This window comes from Strigops habroptila, chromosome 2 (genome assembly GCF_004027225.2).
Source record: "Strigops habroptila isolate Jane chromosome 2, bStrHab1.2.pri, whole genome shotgun sequence".
NCBI classification, from domain to species: Eukaryota; Metazoa; Chordata; class Aves; order Psittaciformes; family Psittacidae; genus Strigops; species Strigops habroptila.
In genome coordinates this window covers 39,151,973-39,173,235 of record NC_044278.2, presented here as the reverse complement: position 1 = coordinate 39,173,235, position 21,263 = coordinate 39,151,973, and the positions used below count along the sequence as shown (strand labels likewise).

Below are 21,263 nucleotides of genomic sequence, written 5' to 3'. Positions count from 1 at the left end.
TGTGTCTTATGCCCTTAACAAGACTTCTGATACTGCTCATGTGATGTTACCACAAGCATGGTAGGAAATTTTGATTTAAATGAAAATTAAACTGATAGAAAAACATAATTTGAAGGTACCATATGGGAAGGCTGGGAATATCAAGTGGAGCTACATAAAGATTTGTACATATGTCTAATATTAATCACTTTTCATTAATTGCTTGGTTGATGGAATAGAGGGCAGACTTTTACATTTACAAAGATGCAAAATCTAACCAGCAGCAAGCATGTGAGAAAAGGAACACAACACAAAGTGGTCTCAAAAACTCTGAGAATTCAATTCAGTAAGTGCAAAGACCTAAAATAACTAGCTGAATAAACTGGATGAACGTAGGAATGAGTTGTAAATGACTGGACAGATGGCAAGAAGTCTAGAAACAAGGATAGAAATTTTAGAAAGCAGGATTTGTTTAGTCTAGAGAATACTGAACTGAAATATCAGACTTCAAATATATGAAGTTATTGCTGAGAGTAAGCTCAGTTCTCATTTTCCATTGTGGTGACAAAATTAGCTTAAATCGCAGCAGGAGATATTAAGGTTGGAGATGAACATCTTTTGAACTGCAACAATTGTAAAGCAGTGGAAAAAAATTCTGCAAAACTACTAAAATAAAAAAAATTTGACTTAGTGCATTGGACAGAAATGGGTCAGAAATTATTTAAGTCGAGCTCATCCTGCATGAGGCAAAAATCTGGACTGCACAGACTCTCAAATCTCCTTCAAGCCCTATTTATTATACCTATCATTCCTTTGTGGAACATCCTCCCCCTCCCCTCCCCAAAGAAAAAACCAAACAATCAACCTCTCTAAAAAACAGAATAAGGTAGAGCTCTATGCTAATTCACAGCATCATTTTCCACAGAACTTTAAATGTTGGTTTGCAGGAAAACAGGATCATGTGCATTTCCAATAGTTAACACATTTTCAACTTTTACTTTGATTACTTGATAACACTGCAGAAGATGAAAAAAAAATGAAAGAATGAGAAACAGTAGCTGCAAACTGACTGTAATAAGAACAATGCTTACTACGTAATTTCTTCCCCTGAGTTAGCTTACTGGTATTGAAATTGACCTCTGTATCATTGTAGTTTCTTGTAATGTATTTTTTTAGAGTGATGGTGCAAAATGGCAGGATAGCACTTCCTTTTCTCTGTTTTTAATTCTATTGAAAACTGATGGCCTCAATTTCTTAGATAAGATACAAGGAGTTTGTTTTACTTGAACCGACATACCATGTCTCTCAGAAATTTGGTGGCAGAAAAATAAATAGGTATGCACTGTAATATATGGATGAAAATTACACAGGAAAAAAGGCTGTGAGAGTGTTGGGGTACTATTATATATTAAAAAGTACTTAAAATAAAATGGGATTAATTACCTAATCTCAATAATTAAGCCAGAATTTATATTCCAGGTCTAAGAATACGATGATTCTACAACTAGGAGTAACACAAATGTCTGTGAAGAGCATGATCAGAGAGGCTATGGTGGCAGGAGATTTCACCATAATGTGAGGCTTCAATCATACTGCTTTAATATTGCGATTCTGAAACTGGGCTCCCAGATCCTGGCAACTGCCAGCCTATATGCCTGCCTTCCCCATATGGTAGAAGTTGGTAAAACCACTCTGAAGAATAAAATTAACAACGTGTAATTTGCTCAGAAAAAAGCTGCTGTAGCTTTCTGTTAAAGAGAGTCTTGAGCTTCTTTGAAAAAGTCAGAGCAGAGAAGGACAATTTGGTTCAGGTAGATACATGCATCTGAAAATATTTTCTATAAAGTCCCTCAGGAAAGAGTTTTAAGGAATTTGGCAACAATACATAAAAAGGAAGGTTCTCTCCTGAATGTGTATTTGTTTGAAAGACAGAAAAGAGTGGGTAGGAGTATGCTGCATTCTTGTAGTGGAAACTGGTTTAGAACAGATAAATCATTTATTTTCATAGCAGGTAGTATCTAGAGCTTGCTGTCACAGGGGGTGGCGAGGGCCAAGGGAATCAGCAGTTTCAGAGGGGTATTAGACAACTTCATTAACAGTAGGCTGAAAAATAGATGCTACAGGGAATAGGAAGTAATGTGTGTCCTGATATCCCCAGTTCAACTGTTATGGATGTGAGGGGTGAGGGCAGTATGAGGAGAACAGTATGCACAAAGCAGCCAGGCTGGTAAATTCTCCCTGCCCAACCTGTACTAATGCCACCAACAGAGACACTTTGCTGGGCTAGACAGAATGCTGGTTTGACCAAGTAAGGCATTGCTTATGCTTTCAAGTGTGGTGAGACCCAATTTTAGTCCTAGTTATAAACCTAGCTATTCTTTCATTTGTTGTAGGTCTATAAAATACAAAGTCTGTAACCTAAACCACTGAAAGATCTCTGGCATATACAGTTATTTGAGACCAAAAATATTTGTTAAGAGTAATGGCATAATGTGTCCTCATCCTAATTTATGCCAAATCCTATGCAAGATGTTTCATTTTATTCCTAAATTATAGGGAAATCTGTAGTATTATAAATAGATTCTCTTTCAGTAGTAAATAGGAAAAGGATCTGATTTGTTACTATGTTGGCATAATATATTATTTATGTTAGTAATACATAATATTTTTTCTAGCTGCTAAGAGTCTCCAAACACTTGACTTTTTATCAAAATCAAGGAATAAAAAAAAAATTAGTAAACATGATACATATTAAAATGCTTTCCATGTCTGCATCATATTTCAATTATTTAGTCATCACAATTTTGCATTGAAATAAGAAAGTCTGAAAAAGTTGACAAGGTTGAGGCAGCACGAACAGTTCATCTGAGAATCCAACTGCATCTCCCTCTAGGGAGTAAAAGGTTATAACTTCTCTGTGCCTGAACAGATTGCTCCCAGCTGGAGCAAGGGGGAAACAGAGACCACATCCTAACTCCTTGAATCATGTTGCAGTTGCAGCCCTTTCTCAGGCTGCATAATACAGATCTGCTCCTTGCTCAGGCAGTACGGTTTGGGAGATTACAACACAGATCAGAATGACTGAATCTAATGATAATGCACAAGGCAAACTTCAAGAATTACAGATTTCATAAAGATGTTTCAAACTAATAATAAACTTGTAGCAATTAAGGAAAGGCTGAAAACCAGGTAAGTTTCTTCACCCAGCTCTAACACAGCCTGCTTTAAAATCAGCCTTCTCATATTTATTTTGCCAAAGTATTTAATAATGCATTTTCAGTGACATTTCTTCTAAGCAAAATATGACTTTCTTCCTGACTCACTCAACTGAAGAGCTCTGTACTGGGAAAGACATGTACATCCTCTTATTAACTGACTTGTTATTCCTGTTCATCACTCCTGAACTGTGCAAAGAAGCCATTATCACCAAATTACAGTCTACAAAATGCATGGAATAAAAACTAAGATGATTTGGATGGATACAAACCAACACATTATATCCACAATGTATGTTGAGAGCTTTATTAAACAAAGTTGTAAGGAAATTCACATATGTTCTTCCTCTCTTGGCTGTCACTTTATCTATTGCCTATGCTCCATTACCTCTGTACAAGCCCAGGAGGTGTTTGCACATAATAGCATTTCATTCTTGATTGAATTTACACCGAGTGTTCCCCTCGTATTATGAGTTTGCATTTTATTGCCACTTAAAAAAAAAAATAAAATCTTGTGAACCCCATGCAATTCTTTGGGAAACGTACCCTATAATCAAATTTTTAAAAGGATATTTTTAGTTCCCACAGATGCAAAGACACAGAACTTCAGATCAAGAAATCTTTCTGCAGTTCTTATTCCTAAAAGGGACATAATTATAATGCACTGTGCATGTATGTTGTCGTTTTGAAACTCCAAAGTAGCCATTGCAAGTAGATTGGCAGATTAATGCCAAACCAGATAACAGCCTGCTCTTTGACAGCCAAATGGTTTGGAAATCTAAGATAAGACGTCTAACATTTCAGTAGCAAGAAACGTACAATCACTTTTGTTATGATCTGCCCCAATTTTGTGTCTTAGGATAAGAATTACAAACAATTTTGTCATTGCTCAGTGATATGCTTAGTGAGGAATTTGTTTTGCAGCTGAAATATAACAAAAACAAGTAAAGCGTGTGGCATTTTTTTCCAGTTGAATCAACGGTGCCTAAATAATGCATAAAGAGATATGAAGATAGGATCCCTGCCCTGCAGAGTTTACAAGCTTCCTTCCTAGGAATTGATGTAATGAATCTCCATAGTATATGGGTGACCAAAACTGTCAAAGGTAAATGAGAATACTGCAGAAACAATGAAGAGGATAGTAAAACTCTCCGCAGTTGGATGATAAAATTAAATTTGTGATTTGTTAGATGTTATAATCCTACTTTTTCAGAGAAAGTGGGTATGTAAACCAGCAAAATTTCAACTATGTTCTGACTGAACAGAATTTGTTTCGTTTTGGTACATATTATGGTCAGCAACATATGATCTGTAAAAGGAGACCAAAAATACTTGGGAATACCTTCCCCTCCCTGCCTTGTCCTGTAAAATGCTGTACACAAACAGTCATGATGTATATCAGATTTATTTCTCTTTTGGTCTTACCTCTTCCATTCCCTTATTAAAATAACAAGACAAACAAAAATTTTAATTTTAACAAACAATTCCAAAGTACTGAGTTTTTTCTAAATTGTAAAATGAAATTCAGCTAATATACTTCAAAATGCAATCCCCTTCTTTCCCTTAACTGCAAGGATAGGAGTGTAAATTTAACTAGATTTTGATCTTAGAGAGCTTAATTTTAAACAATGTTTTGGGGGAGGGGGAGGGTTGCGTCATTATTTTTAAGTGACAAAGTTGCTTGCATTAAACCATATCAAACTAAGAAAGCGAAGTCTAAACATTAAGAATTACTGTACTGAAAAAGTTGCAGTTTTCAACCTGGATCATTCTCTAAACATATCCTAGATTTCCTCAGCAAAACACAAATAGACACACATACACAAATGCCTACATTTTTCAAATATATTTAAGACCAAGGAAATAATTTGAGAGAACTGAATACTAACAAATATTAAAAAAAAATACTGTAGTATTTCAGCAGCTACTTGTAACAAGGTACTTTCCTGGAAGACTAACATTGGAGGGGACAGAATTGTGTCTGTGTCTGTTAAATCTTACCTTTCTCACTGAATTTCTAATTAAAAGTAGCTTTCCACTTTGATGTGGACACTGGGCTTCATCTAAAAGACTTAAAAAAAATGTTATTATCAAACATAATAGAAAGAAATTGCTTTGAGAAAATGCTGTGTAGTTATTCCCATCTTTTACTATCTGAGCTTATGTTACTTCAGTGCAAACCGTAAATAAGAACTAAAAACCAGTTCCAACGTTTAACCTTTATGCTGCTTAGCAGTTATTTCTGAATTGTTTCAATAAATCTCTTCCAAAGCAGATTTTTTTTTCTTTTTCTTTCCCTAACCAGAATACTAGCAGACAGACAGACAGCAAGGTGCTGTCCAGCAATAATATAACATGGACAACTCTTACTGGAACTAGAATCCTCTATGCTATGTTATCTTCCCCACAGCGCACTCCTTACAGGAAAAATTCAAATAAGTTTGGAAAAGGAAGGAAAAGAATACAGAGACGGGTTGAAATGAAGTCAGAATGTCTTCGAGGAGAAAAATCCGTAGCAATACATTAAAAAGAAAAAAATCATCATTTTCTGTTGAGTATTGTGAAAAAGTGCTTGTTTTGACATTATTATTAACAATCCATTACAATTCTTTTGATGTGCGGGGAACTGAAATGAGTCCTGCGCTTTTTCTTTCTGAGATAGTACTAAAAAAAATAATCTACTCTTTATACTTTTTTTATGATAATTATAGTGAAAAAGTCTCATTATGCAATGGCAGTAGAAGGAAAGTTGAAAATGATAATCTAAATGACCATTTACCTATCATTCAAAAAAGGCTGAAGAATTGTTTACCCTATATATTGTTAAATAGCACCCCTGAACATCAATCCTACAGCAAAGCCAAACAATCATAGAATAATAGAACGGTTAGGGCTGGAAAGGACCTTAAGATCCTCTAGTTCCACCCCCCCTGCCATGGGCAATGACCCTATAGAGCCCATGCAGTTCAGAAATAGGCATACAGTGAAAACACAAAGTCAAGAGAACACATTTTCTGTGAATCCTACAGTGGAAACCCCACAGTTTTCTCATAAGAAAAAAATATATGCTTTGTATTCTATACTACGATGTCTCCAAAGGCTGTCCTGTTACTTTAATTAAGATTTGTGATTTTAAAAGTGTCCAATGAAATTATTTCAAAGGAATTAGGTAACGAGCACCCAAGGAAATTAAAAGTCACGTGCACAACCTTTGTAGATTCCACTGACAATTCTGGTTTATGTATAAAACATTCTAATGATAGAGACATACAAAATGGTTGAATTCATTAAAAAATACCCATAAGTAAACAAAATACATGAATTCTCACCTTGACAAAAAATACTGGAAAATAATTTAATAAAAAATAGAGTAATATACAAAATGAACCAACATGACTGAATCGAAGTTTCAACATGCAGGATTTTCCTTAATCTCATCATATTTAGTTAGAAAGTTTGAAAGAAAGATACTTGTTAGATATTGTTCTCAGAAGGTGAGTGATGTTTGACCTAACAACTTCAGCAGTCTAGCAGGAAGAGGGAGAAGCGGGGGAGGGAAATTTACTGACATTAAATTTGCATGAACTAATCTGGATAAAAAACAAGAGCACTTCTATCTTACAAATCTTTCTCCTCTGTTGAATTTTTGCCCTGAATCAATATGGACCTTTATATAACTGCGTCTTAAAGGAGACAAACAAAGTCTTGCAAACTTTCCCAATTCACCAATTACACTGTTCTTCCTACCCTTCACTCTCCACCTACATTTCATCCATCTTTCCTGTCTTCTTTTAACCATAACCATAAGACCTGTGAGACAGTTTCACCTACTTTTTCCCCACCTCAGAACAATGATCTAAACCTTGATTAAGACCACTTATGAATATGCAACTTTTTCCATCCACATACACCTTATCAATATTATAATTTAAATGCACAATGCTCCACTAATTCTTCTCCTGTAAACCCTTCTACCAATAATATCTGTTGTATTGGATTATTATTGCAGGTGTGTATTGCTCTGTAATAAGCTGATTAGTACAAGTAAGAGAAGTGATATTTTTGAGTTCAATATACCAGGCACTACATGATACAATGCACCTTACAGTCATTGCTCAGAATGAACGGTTGGCTGTACTCATACTTAATTCACCTTCCGCTGCTTCCAAAGCACTTTCCCCTAAACTTGCACCAATCTGCATGAGAGATCCTCTTCAGTAAATTATACTAAATTTACTGATTTGTTTTTCCTCTAAATTAGTCAAGGAATATTTACAAATTGCAAATGCCTGAGTTGATTTTATTAACCGATCCACAGCACGTTGATGCTACGCTCTCAGAGTTATCTTCTAGTACCCACAGATAAATTTCAATTCCCTAACACCTATATTCTTGTTCTTTATCACATGCCTTAATAACAGATTCAGGGGAGGTTGGAGGAAAGCCCCACCCAAAATCACACTACCAGCAAATGAGCTAATAATTTTTATGGGTTCTGATGCACTGTTATTTCTTTGCAAACACAATCACTTTGTCAGGGCTGAATCTCACATTTGAATGGCCTTACAAGAATGTGCCAAATATATCAGTTTTCATCATGGAAATATTATGCCATATGGGCCACATATGAAGAGGTTGAAAGATTTATAGGAACAATTAAAAATGCTATCTATCAGCGCTGATCACGATGCACACCAGGAATTTAAGACACACTGATAAGATACCACAAAGGAAAACAGTCCCATTCATATGGCCAAACATAAGTCAAACCACTGGACATTTAGCCTGAGATCTAATCCCACCCTATGCTATCTTCTAAATGTTTGAATAAATGATTTTGTGACATATGCAGTAAAACAACTCTGGTAACTCACTACAGCCCAAAAGACACAATTCTTCCCCATGAAGAAATACTTAAATTCATCTTCTGTTTATAATTTTCCTTTCACCTTTCTTGCTTCTTGGTCAAAAATTTAACAGAAATTTCTCTGAAAAGGAAAGTGAAATAAAACAGGATCTTTTTGTTACCTCAGAACCACTTCTGTTTTCCAAAATATTAAAACCAGCTTTTACTCTAATTAGAAATAAGTGCTCGTCTTATTTTTTTCTAGAGAAAGTAAGTCAAACTGTTCTGTTAAAACAACAGAAAGAAAACACAGATTTTTCACTTTACTACTGCTAATATTATAACATGATTTTTCTGTGGTTTTGTTTTGAGAGTCTAGGGGGAGGCTTTTTAATACAAAAGCCAAAATAAACTAAAACTTGGAGCTATGAGAGATGAGAGAGAGAAATCAGGCAGTTTTCCAGTGTCCCAATGGAGTAACATCTCTGTCTTGGTTCTGGCTATTCAGTGATTTATTTGTGCTAATGAATGGTGGGAAGTAGCTGCTGCACATTACAGGAAACCTGCTTGGTTTGCAGGGTTATGCCAGGAATCTGAGTGGCAACAATCACAGAGTTGCTGCATTTCCCATGGAAAGCACTGGCTCCGTCATACAGATATTTGCTGGTAGAAAACTGCTGCACCAGAAAGGTGGGGATGAGTCAGACCAAGTGCAGGTAGGTATCTATACCTGAGCTTCTCACCATGCATATATTGAGAGAAACAAGCCATTTCAGGAAGCAGTCTGCCTCACCTATTGCAGCCAGGCAGGCTAAACCACAGATGTACCAGTTTCTTTCTACTGAATTTGAGATAAGTTTCATGAGTCTTGGCCAAGTTTTTGGCCATGTTGGAATACTTGAATTTTAGACAGTTATGATCTCCTCAAAAATAAATCAGAGTGTATGTACGTACAGCTACAAAAACTTCAAACATGATCTATATTTTTTTAACTCTATGCTTACATAGAAAAGTTTTCATGTCTAGAAATCAGTTACAATTATTTAAATTATTTTGATCGTTCTACTTTGATGTTTTGTTAGGCCTAAACTTGTGGGTTTTTACTATTTCTTGTTTTCTCTTTTTAAGCAATTTCCACATTCCTGTTATGAACAAGCAAGGCCAGATGTGTGAGCTGCTGAACTATTACAACTCTCAATTCTCTTTCTTTCCAGCATCTTTCCAGTGTTGATTCTATTACCTAATTTCTATGTCAATGTATTATTTTTCTTAAAGGAAATCTACCCAAGATAATAATTACACTTTAACAGTCTGGATCAAAGAGCATTTATTACAAACTTTTATCTGTTTTTAAGATTTGACATCAGCAAAACCTTACTATCAGTATTCATTAAAAAATTAGAACTGCACATTTGGGATAGTTACAGAATCACAGAATCATAGTTATACTCAGCTCTTGCCTAGTTATTTAAGCACACAAAGACGAATAGTAGACATTATATATTTTTCTTTTTCAGTGGATCACTTTAGCTCATATTTTCTCATCCAAAATGGTCTTACATTGTATCAACTGTTTCTGATTGGAGGTTTTAGAATAATCTCTCGAGAAAGAGGTGGATAAGCGTTCTGTTTCCTTAAGCTGTACTTTTGTGAGTAGCACATAACTACAGCAACTGAATTACTTGCATATTAGTGGCTAACAGGAAAACTTTTCTTGAGCAAATAAAGTAGTTGCAATATTTGAATTCTACAAAATACAGTATGAATTCCATGTTTAACAATTCAGCTTGAGAATTTGACAAGTCCAGAAGCATGAAACAGAAAGTTGGAAGCTGGCTGAGGTAACTAAACCTCTATGTATGAAACTCACATTTGACTGCACAAAATTTTCATATAAGCAGAAAGCGCACGAACACGAGGAGTGCCATGGTGATGTTACATGGATCTTTTACCTCAGTAAGAGCAATGGTCCACAAAAGCAGCAGAATACACTCATGGGAATTGTTTTGTTACTTGCTTATTGTATCCGCTGGCAACAAAGACAGATGAGAGATTTGAGTAATATGAACTGTACCACATTTACTACTAACACTAATTTTCTTTTAATTAAGTCCTCCTTCAGCACTTGGTTGTGTGAAGAGCTGAATTCTCTGGTTCAATTCAGAAAAATACTTCAATGTCTTTCTTGAGGAAAACATATAGTCTTACTGCTTTTAGTAGGATTACTTTCATATTTCAAGCTCAACGTTTACTCAGCCATTTTCTAGGATTTCATTGCAGTGTGTAGTAACCTGAAAAAAATAATATTCTATTTACATTGTAAATTTCTTGTCTATTAATATGAATATTTGAGATATCATTTTTGCAGCAGTGAAGGAGGGATTGCTTTTATATCAAACAAAACAAAACCTAAATATACAAACCCTTCCCCACTACCCTCCTTGACTAGCAAAAGAAAAGGAAAACCTAAAAATACTAGTGTTTTTTTCAACTTGTTTATCATTAACAAAGAACATCAGCTGTTAGAGGTGTTATGCAAAATCAGACGTTTTGTTCTTAATTTCTGCATGCAAAATTCAGTTTAATAGATATAAAAAGAGAATATATTGAAGCAGAGACAGGGAACTCCAGGCAGCGGAAAACAGACAGCCATGTTCCACAAAGGCGAATAAGAAGGTGGGGCAAGCAAGTGAAGAACAGGCAAATTCAGAGCATCATGACCCTCTGTCTTTAATCCCCCATAATACCAGCTTTCCAAGACATGCAATTCTCTCTCCCACTACTTCTCTCCTTCTGCAGAACCACAGGAACTTACTGCTTATTCATCTTAAATCTAGTGAAAATGCATGCCCAGTAGTAGGTCATGTGAAGAAATAAATACGAATTATGGTTAGGGAATGGAGAAAAATATTCAAGACCCCTGTGCCCCTGAAAACAAATATGCCTCTATGCCTCTCTTACAGGGTTTTTATAAATTTTACCTTTCACTTTTAAGCAGCTCTACATAACATAACATAACAAACATAACATAACATAACATAACATAACATAACATAACATAACATAACATAACATAACATAACATAACATTTAAATATGTCACAGGAGCTTTAGTGAGTTTATTGTCTGCCTCCTGCTTATATTTGAGTCGACTACTTATTTGAGTGGCTTTGATTACTTCACATTAGTGTTATAAAGCAATATATCCACGTAAATCAACACAGAACTCTCCATGAAAGCTTCTCCAAGTGCAAAACGTTATTATAGTATTCTATGGGAAAGAGAAAAAGGAATTCCGAGAATTTGGCTTACTGCAGTAGAGCTAAGTCACTAGAAACTGTCTCAGCCCACAGCTTAAAAAAGCTAGCGACATGTTTTTTAAAACAATCCCTTCATGAAAAAGGACGCTAATGACACTGCTGGCTGCTCTGCCTCAAGAGGGAATTGTCCACCTGCTAACAAGTCCCTGAATCTATATTATTATTAAGCACTGTTTATAGAAGTATCAGAGTACCCTTGGCACATTGAGAAACCTATAGGGCACATTTCAAGACTTCAAGGTTTTTTTAGTTAAAATTCTGGGATCATTTTCTTTTGCATATAAAAGAACTGTGTTTCAAGATCGGCTTCATTAGGAAGCTCTGCTGGGATTTGATGTTTTTATTTTCTTTCAGAGCAAAACTTATCTCTCTAAGAAGAGCTCCATCTCCTCACACATAAAATGAACAAATATACAGTTGTTCCCCCTAGTTTTAATTTACATTTTATGATCACAACTAGATTAGAATTTTATACATTGCATCACTATTTAGATACAAGCTGCTTTTATATTTCCCACAATTCCTGAATTTAGAAAGTCCCTCTCATAAACATTCTTGTTACTATTGCTAAAAATATATTTTAATATGGATACAAAAATACAGCTCCCTAAAACTTCCATAACTCTCCTAAGAGATCCTTATTACTACTTAAAGCTATATAATGAGTTGAAATTTTACCAGGACTGTTCCAGATCTTAAAGCACATCACAACTGAGGTGGGAGGGGTGCAAATAATGGCATTCCTTATACAGCATAGAATCTTGTTATTTGAGAATAGCATTCATATATAATCACAGAATAATTTGGGTAGGAAGGAACCTGTGGAGATCATCGTGACAAACGTACTGTTCAAATGGGGCCAATCTCAAGAGTCACATCAGCCTCCACAGGATCCTGTCCAGTTTTGCATTTAATACCTCCAAGGCTGGAGAATCAACAAGATCTTTGGACAGTCTGTTCCAATGATTCATTATGCTTATCATGAACCCTTTTTCTCCTCATATATCATCAGAATTCCCTTTGCTATAGACTGCATCTGTTGCCTCTCATCCTTTTGCTGTGCACCTTTGAGAAGAGTCTGGCTCCATCTCCTGTAGAGTCTCCTATTTGGTGGCTGTAGGCAGCAAGAAGGTCCCTCCTGAGCTCTCTCCCAGGCAGAGCAAGCCCAGCTCTAAGCTTCTTGTCATATATCAAGTACTCCAGCCCCTGATCAACTTGGTGGCCCTGAACTGGACTCCCTCCATGTGTTTCCTGCACACCAGGAAGCCCAAACTAGACACAGAACTCCACATGTAGTCTCACAAATGTTGATTAGAGAAAAATGATCACTTCCCCCAACGTGTTGGCTAGGGTCTTATTAAATGCAGCCCAGCGTCTAGTTGCACATACTAGTGGAATGCAAAGATGCACAATGAAAGACTGATTTGGGTAAAAGAATAGGTCAAGTAAGGTCCAGTGTTGATGGAACAGGTCCTTTATACTTATAAGATAGGTCAGACTTAGAAATACAGAAAAATGTATTTGCTGTTGAAAGATGCAATCCTCGTGAATAGGCCAATAAAAGAATACAGAGGAAAGTTATCTTTAGGCACAACTGTAGTATTATTTTTGTTCAAATGATGATGATTTACAGCCTGACTGAAAACTAATTGAAAAATGATTAAAATATCTCTTACTTCAATGATTTCAGAATCAGGTCTTTAAAGGTAAAATTTTTATGCACGTCCTCGTGATTAACATCATAGAGAAATAAGGAAATGGCTGTTAATCATTCTCCAAAAGACAGTGTTGAGACAGCTTTTATAGTGTTGCAGAAAACAAATATAGTCTCTAACATACTGTAATGAGCTGGTCAGGCTATTTTAAAATATCAGCTGTCTTTATGTGCAACAAAGTATTAAAAGAGTCTCTTGACATATATTCTATATCCCTTGAGGTCCTATTTTCAGATTAATAGAATTTTTTTCTTTTTTCCTCCCCTTTCCCTTTAAAGGCTCAGATTTCCAGGCCCTCTAGAGCATCCTGCTGCACATTTTCTAACCTTTAAGAATAAGCTTAAAGGCTGACAGACTTTTTTTTCATTTTCCTCTCCTCTAAAAAAGCTAAAAACTTCACATACTTTTAACTTTTTCTAATATATTTAGAAATCTGTTCATTTATTAGGTTTTTTTATTCACTTCAAAAACTGAAACCAGCTTTCCAGTATTTCTTATCAATTAGAATTAATTTTAAACGTCTAACAGCATGATGCAGTATAAAATAAGAATTCAGCTAGATATCCCATGTTAAAAAGAACAACATCCCTCTGAAATATACGTAAAATAATGATGGAACTCTCCCAGGCGAATATATCTTATGATGAAATTCATAGAGGGAAAGGAGGTTTTGCACACCATTGAAGCCATGAAGTATATGGAGGGTTCATCTGTCAGAGGAGGTGCACAGAAATGCTGGAGAACCCTCCAACGTGCTGCAGAATCAGCTTCAGCTCCAGCCCTGCTTTGGGAGCTAGCTGATTCTGGTCTAACAGTGCATCAGGGAATGCCTGCAGCTGTGTGTTCATATGGAAATGGAAGATCCTACAAAACCTGAAGCTTTGAAAACAACCCTCAAAGCAGCATGGCAGCACCAAGAAAGGGACAGGGCAAATATGCTTCTGAAGATGGATTCTGAAAGTGTGAATGTCAGCTCCCAACTTACTGGCACCATACTTGGATTCTGGACAAGCAAACTCCTCCCTTTAAGCACATCAAAATACTAAACTGGAAAACATTCAGCTCCAAGCGTACAATCTTCTATGGTGTTCTTCAACAGTACATTATCTGAAGATGTGCTACATGGGTCGTTTCACACATATCTCACTAACATGAAACTTCTGCATACCTCTGTAGAACTGAAGTACACTATCTAAAAGTTTGAGGATTTCACCTTACCTATAGCTTGCTTTTCTGATATAAATATATGGACACACAAATGTCTAACTACAAATTTTATTTCAATGTGGGCATATTTCAAGTACACTGATTCATACCCTATAATAAAGAACTACTCTTTTTAATCTGGCAATCACAGTGGCTCTGTAAGAAAAGGATATAAAATTGGAAAACTATAATTTCATTTCCACAAAAAATTGTGTTGGCAAACAGTTTAGACAGAAAACTTCCCATGTTTCTGATCTATCAGAATATTAATTGTAAGGCTGAATACAAAAAATGCATATATAATAATGAAATTGTATACTAAAATGCATAGTATGTAACCATGGGAACAGAGCGGTGAAAAATTCTCAAACAAGCGGAATGTCAGTAAAACCTAGTCTTTCATCTTAAGTCTGTTAATTGTGTTGTTCATAAACAAATACTTTTCCTAACAGTTATTTTACTATGATCAGCTGCACAATATTCTCAGCTATTGAAAAATCAATTCAGAATTAATAGTGAAAATAATCTCTTCACTCCAGTTTTGTTTACTTCTCTAATTTACAGAAGACCAAACCTACTTTTTGAATAGTGACAAATTGAGGAGAAAGAAATTATCTGAATCTTTTTGGATGACTACTGTAGCATAACACAAATAATTACCCAAAAGTATCTTTTCCTCTTCTTTGCTTAAAAGTGTCAGTAACTAGCTTGGCTGTAGGCCTGGTTCTACATAAATATGTTTTTCAGATTAATCCCCTTCACTCCACCTAAGAGAGCAGACTCAACCTATACTCTTAGAACCAATGAGTAAATGTAGGCACTGAAAATTGTAGTAAAATTCATTAACAATACTACTTATTATAATCTATGTTCATCCAGTACAAGTGAAAGCTATGTTTTCAATAACATATGTTATACAAAGTTTGGATGGACAGCATGCCTTGGTAAAATACACAGACAGAATTCGAAATTGAAGGAGATTACAGTATTTCATCTCTTTAAATGGCATTGTTAATTATCTTCAAGCTTTGTACAGACTCCACAGTTCACTGCTTTTAGTAGAAGTCTATTCCCACTGCAAACCTTCCTCTAAACACAATGATGTCAGAGCAGAGTTTCTGAGTAAAGGCTTATTGGCATCTTAAGTAAGGAAAGGTTTCTATTTTTCCATAATGTAGCAAAATGTAGTTTATCATTGTGTTCCTCTGTTCACAATTTTCTCTTTTATGAAGAATCCCCACCTGACCTTCAAATATAAAACATCTTGATTGTTTTGAAGTAAGGACAGTGAAATGAAACACGAAAAGTAAACTGTATTCTGTCATGTCCCTCACCTACTTACACCTCGGCATATTATAATATTCTCAGTATTACCGAAGAACATTATTTGCAAATGAAGGTTATCTACAGAAGCAACATATGAGTCTCTGGTCAGCCTGCCTTACATTTATTTCTTTGAGGATCAAATCCTGCAAAACATCAGTCTTCAAGCAGATGAGTAAAATATAATAATTTTCCTCTAACAAAACCACAGATGACACTAATGCTAATATTAAATTTCTTTACTACACATATTTTAGTGTCCTTTCAGTTAATTATATAGAACTGAACAAGTTATATACAATTATAGATGACTAAAACATGCAATGCATTACTTGAAGGAAATTTATACCACTCTTTGGACAGAAGCATTAACTACAGATGTCTGAAATGAATAGCCATTATGCTACTCTTTTAGTATGCTCCATTTATGACCTAGGACGTGCACCACTTAGGAGAATTTAAGTTGCATTGTTTCCTTCATTAAAGGGAAGCTCTCACTAAAACAAGTCTTTTTTAGAATAGTTGTCTTTTTTGTTTTGTTCTATAATTGACCTCTGTACGTGCTATTCACACAAGGGTACCAATTGACTGTGATCATCTCCAAGCAAAGTTCAAGTGGAGGCTAACGACGTCTTAAACTTATATGGAGGAAAAATATGGCAGAGTTAGTGGCTGTGATCTTATGACACAATCAGATGGAAATGAACTTAACCAAAATGCCCTCAGAGATTTAACTTCAACATTACATGCTTCTGTGAAAAAAAAAAAAAGAAAAGGGACAACCTAAGGTCAGATTTTTACCTGGGTGATTTGGAAAATGTTCTGTTACATAAGTTGCTAAGATACAAGATTTCTTCGCTTTTAAAATGTTTGGTTTGAAATTTCAATTTCTTATTAGAAATTTATTTCTCTCTTTTGAAAGAAATATGAAATGGGAAAAAAACCCCAAAACAGTAAGACCTTAGTAGCACGCCAACAGGACTAGCAGTGTTCTAAATTCTCGGCGAGCAACTAGAGATGCATTGAACATGTATCTTTATAATGATGAATTTTTATATGGGAAGTAGTGAGCCATGTTAAGATGGTATTTTACACCTAAAGTCTAAAAACTGATAAAAAAAAAAAAAAAGTCAATCTGCTAAGACAGAACTGCTATTAAAGCTTATTGAGATCCCTGTAGAGGTGCAACAAACTCTCCAAATAGAGCACAATGCAATACAGTGACTTTCAATGACTTCTAAATCACAACCACAGGGGAGGTATGACTATAACATTTTACAAAATATACAGATCTGGGGAGGTAAGCACTACTTTTGGATTTCCAACTTAGATCATATCTGGCCTGACTTTTCAGAATAGCTAAGTGCCTGCATGTCCAATTTCATCAGCTCACATACTGCTGCAGACACTTTACACATTAGAAAGCAGTCTGGGGTTTTTTTTTTAGAAACCCAAAATTCTTTGTCAGTTTTGAGAATTCTATCTGCTAATCTCACCTAATAATCCAGTGATAGATTTAGGAACAGAATCAAAATTTTGTTACATTCATTTCCATGTATTAAGTGACATTAAGATGGTCATTAGAGAAGAGAGAGCCAGTTAACAGAACTGGAGTCTATATTTAGACATTAATTCTTCCATTCCATCAGAGAATATATTAAATGTCACATTCTGTTGCACAGCCAATTAGAGAGGTAAGCACAACAAAAAAGAGTTTTCCTGCTGGTTCTGTTACCAGCGCGGCATGGTATCAAAAAAAGAGACAGGACTACCCAGCCAGAAACAGAAGTGAGAGGAAGAATGCAATAGTGCTGGCTTTACCACCTAAAATATTTTACCCTTGAGTTAAAATATAATGCTGATATAAACCAGTTACTTTTAAAACATGTATAACATTAATTGAAATCCTCAAGAGTTGTTAGTAAATTGATCTCATATTTAAGTAAAAGAGATCTGCAGAAGGAAGCAAGCTATGGATTTTGCCTACCACAGTAATGTGCTAAAACAAGGCATAAGTAAGAAAACCATGTAATTCTGAACCAAGTATTTGACAACATAAAATTTTAAAATCAAAATAATTTTGAAAAAGATTAAAAGATAACGTGCCAACAAGTCTTCTTTGGTCCTCAACCTTTTTAAATGACATAACGGCTATTTTAATCTGGTGTCCTGTGTAGGTGCTACTGCAACTATCATTCATTATTAAAATACAGCCATGCCATTTTAAAGATATTTTACTTAATAAAACATTATGTAATTCTACACAATAAATATTGTGTTCATGAATCAAGATGAAATAACTATTTTACTTATCTAGGAAATAAAGCAAAACAAATGTCTCAAAAATAGAAATTTTAAACCACTGAAAAAAGGGGGAAATATAAGAAAACAAGCAGAATTAATCCTATAAGACATCTGCATATTTTAAGATACATGTTCTTATAAAACTGCTCAGTACAGATCCTAGGCAAAATGTGATCATTTTTTCTCCCTCTCTTTCTACTTTAAGCAAAGAGAAAGAATGTCAATATCTTCCTTACAATAAAACAGATTTTTTAGAAGGACAAGGAGGAGGGAGCAGAAGAGAATCTTGTAATAGAGAGTCCTAAACTCAGTTTAGAAGTAAGCTGAATGGAAATATAACACTGAGAAGTTTTTCATAGGCATACCAAACATTTTATACTGAGCTATGTTAAATCTAGGTAATTACTTTCAAGATTTACAATACCAATTACTTTTATTGCTACTGAGTAGCTAAAGTTTAGCCTTTTCTTTTCTTTGCACATGTATTTCTATATTTTTCTGTGTTTTCAAAGATAAGTAACACTGATGCAGTTTTGCTGACAAAACATTTGCATTAATGTGCTGTTCTTCTCTTTCAGAGAACCAAGGAGCTTTTTGTAACCCAACAGCAGCAGGATATAAGCCTCTCAGAAAGTTATGACAGAAGCAATGTAAAAAAAGGTATAAAATGGGGTATCTTTCCTCCTGACAACCTGGAGCTTACTATGCGGTTCCTTCTTTCTCGTGACATTTATATTTCAACCTTTGGCTTGCATGCTCCTACAACACAATCAGCATAAGCAACACAGAGATAAAGAGGTCTGCCTTAAATACCAGAGGAATTATTAAACACTTTTTTTCCCCTTCAATTAAATATCTTAACATTTAATCCAATAATTGTGTTTATGGGACAAAGTACCTGAAGTAACAACTGCATTGCAGCCTATCATCTCTCCTGTGTTCCTTGTTCAAATGATTTAATACAAAATAAAGATCATGAGATTTTCAACTTGAAAAATCAGTGTTACTCATACCTTTTGTTTGATGATCATGTCGTTGATATTATCCAGATCACCTACTATCACTCTCTGAGATTTCCTCTCTCGATCCAGTCGAGAAAGCCAGTCAGTGAGTTCTGCCCATGCCTTATTGAAGTCAGCCAAGGCTGGAACCTCCAAAAGCACAGAAGATGGCATTTCTGGTTTGAAGGTGGTGGTTTCCTTGGTTACTCTGGTTTGCGTATCCACAGCAACAGTTTCACCAGAAGTTACTGAAAGAAAAAAAATGCTAAAATTACTGAATAAATGAACTATGATAAGCGTTTATTTCAGTAATAGAATTTATGCAGTAGAAAGGATAACACAGAAATAAGCTAATTTCTTGATGTTCTATCTACTGGAAATATGAAAATTAAAAATAAAAGAATATCTTAATTCATTTTTCCAGAGTATTTCTATTGGAGTGTATGCTTAACATTCAGCATCCTCAGCACATTCAAATTTCATCCTTAAAGAACGGTGTGACCTAGTAACACTAGCAAAGATCTCAGTGTAGTAAGAACCCCTCACTCAAGGTCACTGAAATATTGTTATACATGAGCCATCTTCCAAAATCTAGTAGTGTGGTCAGATCTGTCAAGGCCAGAGGCAGACTGAAAAGAATTGGTTGCAATATCCAACGTATCACAGCATGACCATGTATCAAGAAACATATTTCTTCCATGGTCTCCAATCACTCTGTTGCTGTGAATTTGTTTCACCAACAATATTCTCACTTACTGTTTCCACTGGCTATTTCCCATAGGCTCTGTGACGAATATGGGAGTTTGCACAACAAGAAATTCAGCCTTAGCTGATTCTTGATTTTTCCTCCTCGTAACTTGAAAATTATTTTTGCCCTCCAGTTAATCTTGCAAAAACAATTCATTCTGCACAATATTATGGCAGATGAGGCTACATAGAATTGTATTTGGTTATTTTTTTCTTATTGTTTGTAAAGTCTAGCCAAATAAAAAAAATGATAAAAAGGAAAAACACAAAAACATAAGGGCATTGCTTCACTGAGGTACTAAATCATTAGAAAAGAGAGACTAAATACCTACCCTCTAGAGCAGCTACAGAATCTCTATATGAATCAACCTGAACACAATAGCTAAACCAGGAAAGCTGAAACAAAGCTGTGTGGAGTGTGCCCTATATTTTCTAACACTGACATGCAGAATATGCTTATTGAAACCCAAATATAAATTTCTAAAGAACCAACATGTTGGTATGCATTTTTCCTAGTCTCCATACAGAGCAGTTTCCTGCACTCCTCCTGTGAGGTAGTTTCTCCTTAGCAGAAAGAAGAAAAAACCCAAACCAACCAAAGAAAAAAACCAACCAAACAAACAAAAAAAAAAATGACAAACAAACAAACAAAAAAGCCCCACTCATACCACAAAACCCACTGAAAAAAAAACCCAACACATACCCACACCCCCAGTGTCATCTTACTCACAGTAAGGCAGTAAGGGTTTTTTTGTTGTTTTCTAGTACTTCTGAGAGTCTAATGGGTTTCCCCATTGGCATTCATGACACTTCAGCAAAGTCTGTCTGAAGTCTAAAAACTCAAGTAGCAGGTGAGGGTTCAACAGTCTGGCTGTAAAACCACTTGAAACACTAAAACAATCAGTAACATTAGCTGATCTTGGCAAGGAATTTAGCAGCTTATTTTTCACTAATGAGTAAGGTTTTCAGTTACTTTACTGAGGAATCAGTGACCCTCTTCAGCACTGCAGAAAGGCAAAAAGCTGTGCACAAATATCTAAATGACTGTCACCGGTAAAGGACCATAAGATGCTGTCAGCATTAAAAATACTGTACACTTACAAACAATTCACAAAATCAACTAACAGAAACATTATTATTTAGCCTGAATAAATAACAATATTATGACACCAAGAGTAGCTCCTGCAAATGATGATTTTTAATGATACTGCAATAAAACATATTTATCCACACATCCATATCATTATTGCATTTCTGAAATGAAATCCTCATACTTTCCTTTTCTGTCCTTTAAAATCACACACCTGTGGATAACTATGAAGTAAATCAATTATTGTAAAAGGCGGTTCTAACACAGCAAGTTTTTAATTAAAATCACACGAACAGACGAGAAAATCGATATATCTTTTTCTGACATGGAAAGAGGTTTGTAAGGGTTTTTTTGTAATTTAACAATGCTTTAACAGAGCATCTTCTACAGTTAAAAGACTGGCAGGTTTTAATATCAAAAGCAAAAGAGATAATCCTAAAGGGTCTCTTTCCTTCACCCTTTTATTTTATTTTAAAAATTTTTACGCTGATGTGAATAATTACTAATTAGCTGTACT

General features: G+C 35.1%; 1 protein-coding gene across 15 annotated transcripts in view; it reads right to left on the bottom strand.

The window, feature by feature from the left end:
• The window catches only part of DMD (dystrophin), a 1,118,883-nt gene that overhangs the window by 328,905 nt on the left and 768,715 nt on the right, over nucleotides 1–21,263 (bottom strand). For all 15 annotated transcript variants that reach the window (XM_030475728.1, XM_030475726.1, XM_030475707.1 and 12 more), the window contains one exon: nucleotides 18,922–19,157. In XM_030475728.1, coding sequence (XP_030331588.1) covers nucleotides 18,922–19,157 — 236 coding nt within the window. The remainder of the gene's footprint in view (nucleotides 1–18,921; nucleotides 19,158–21,263) is intronic.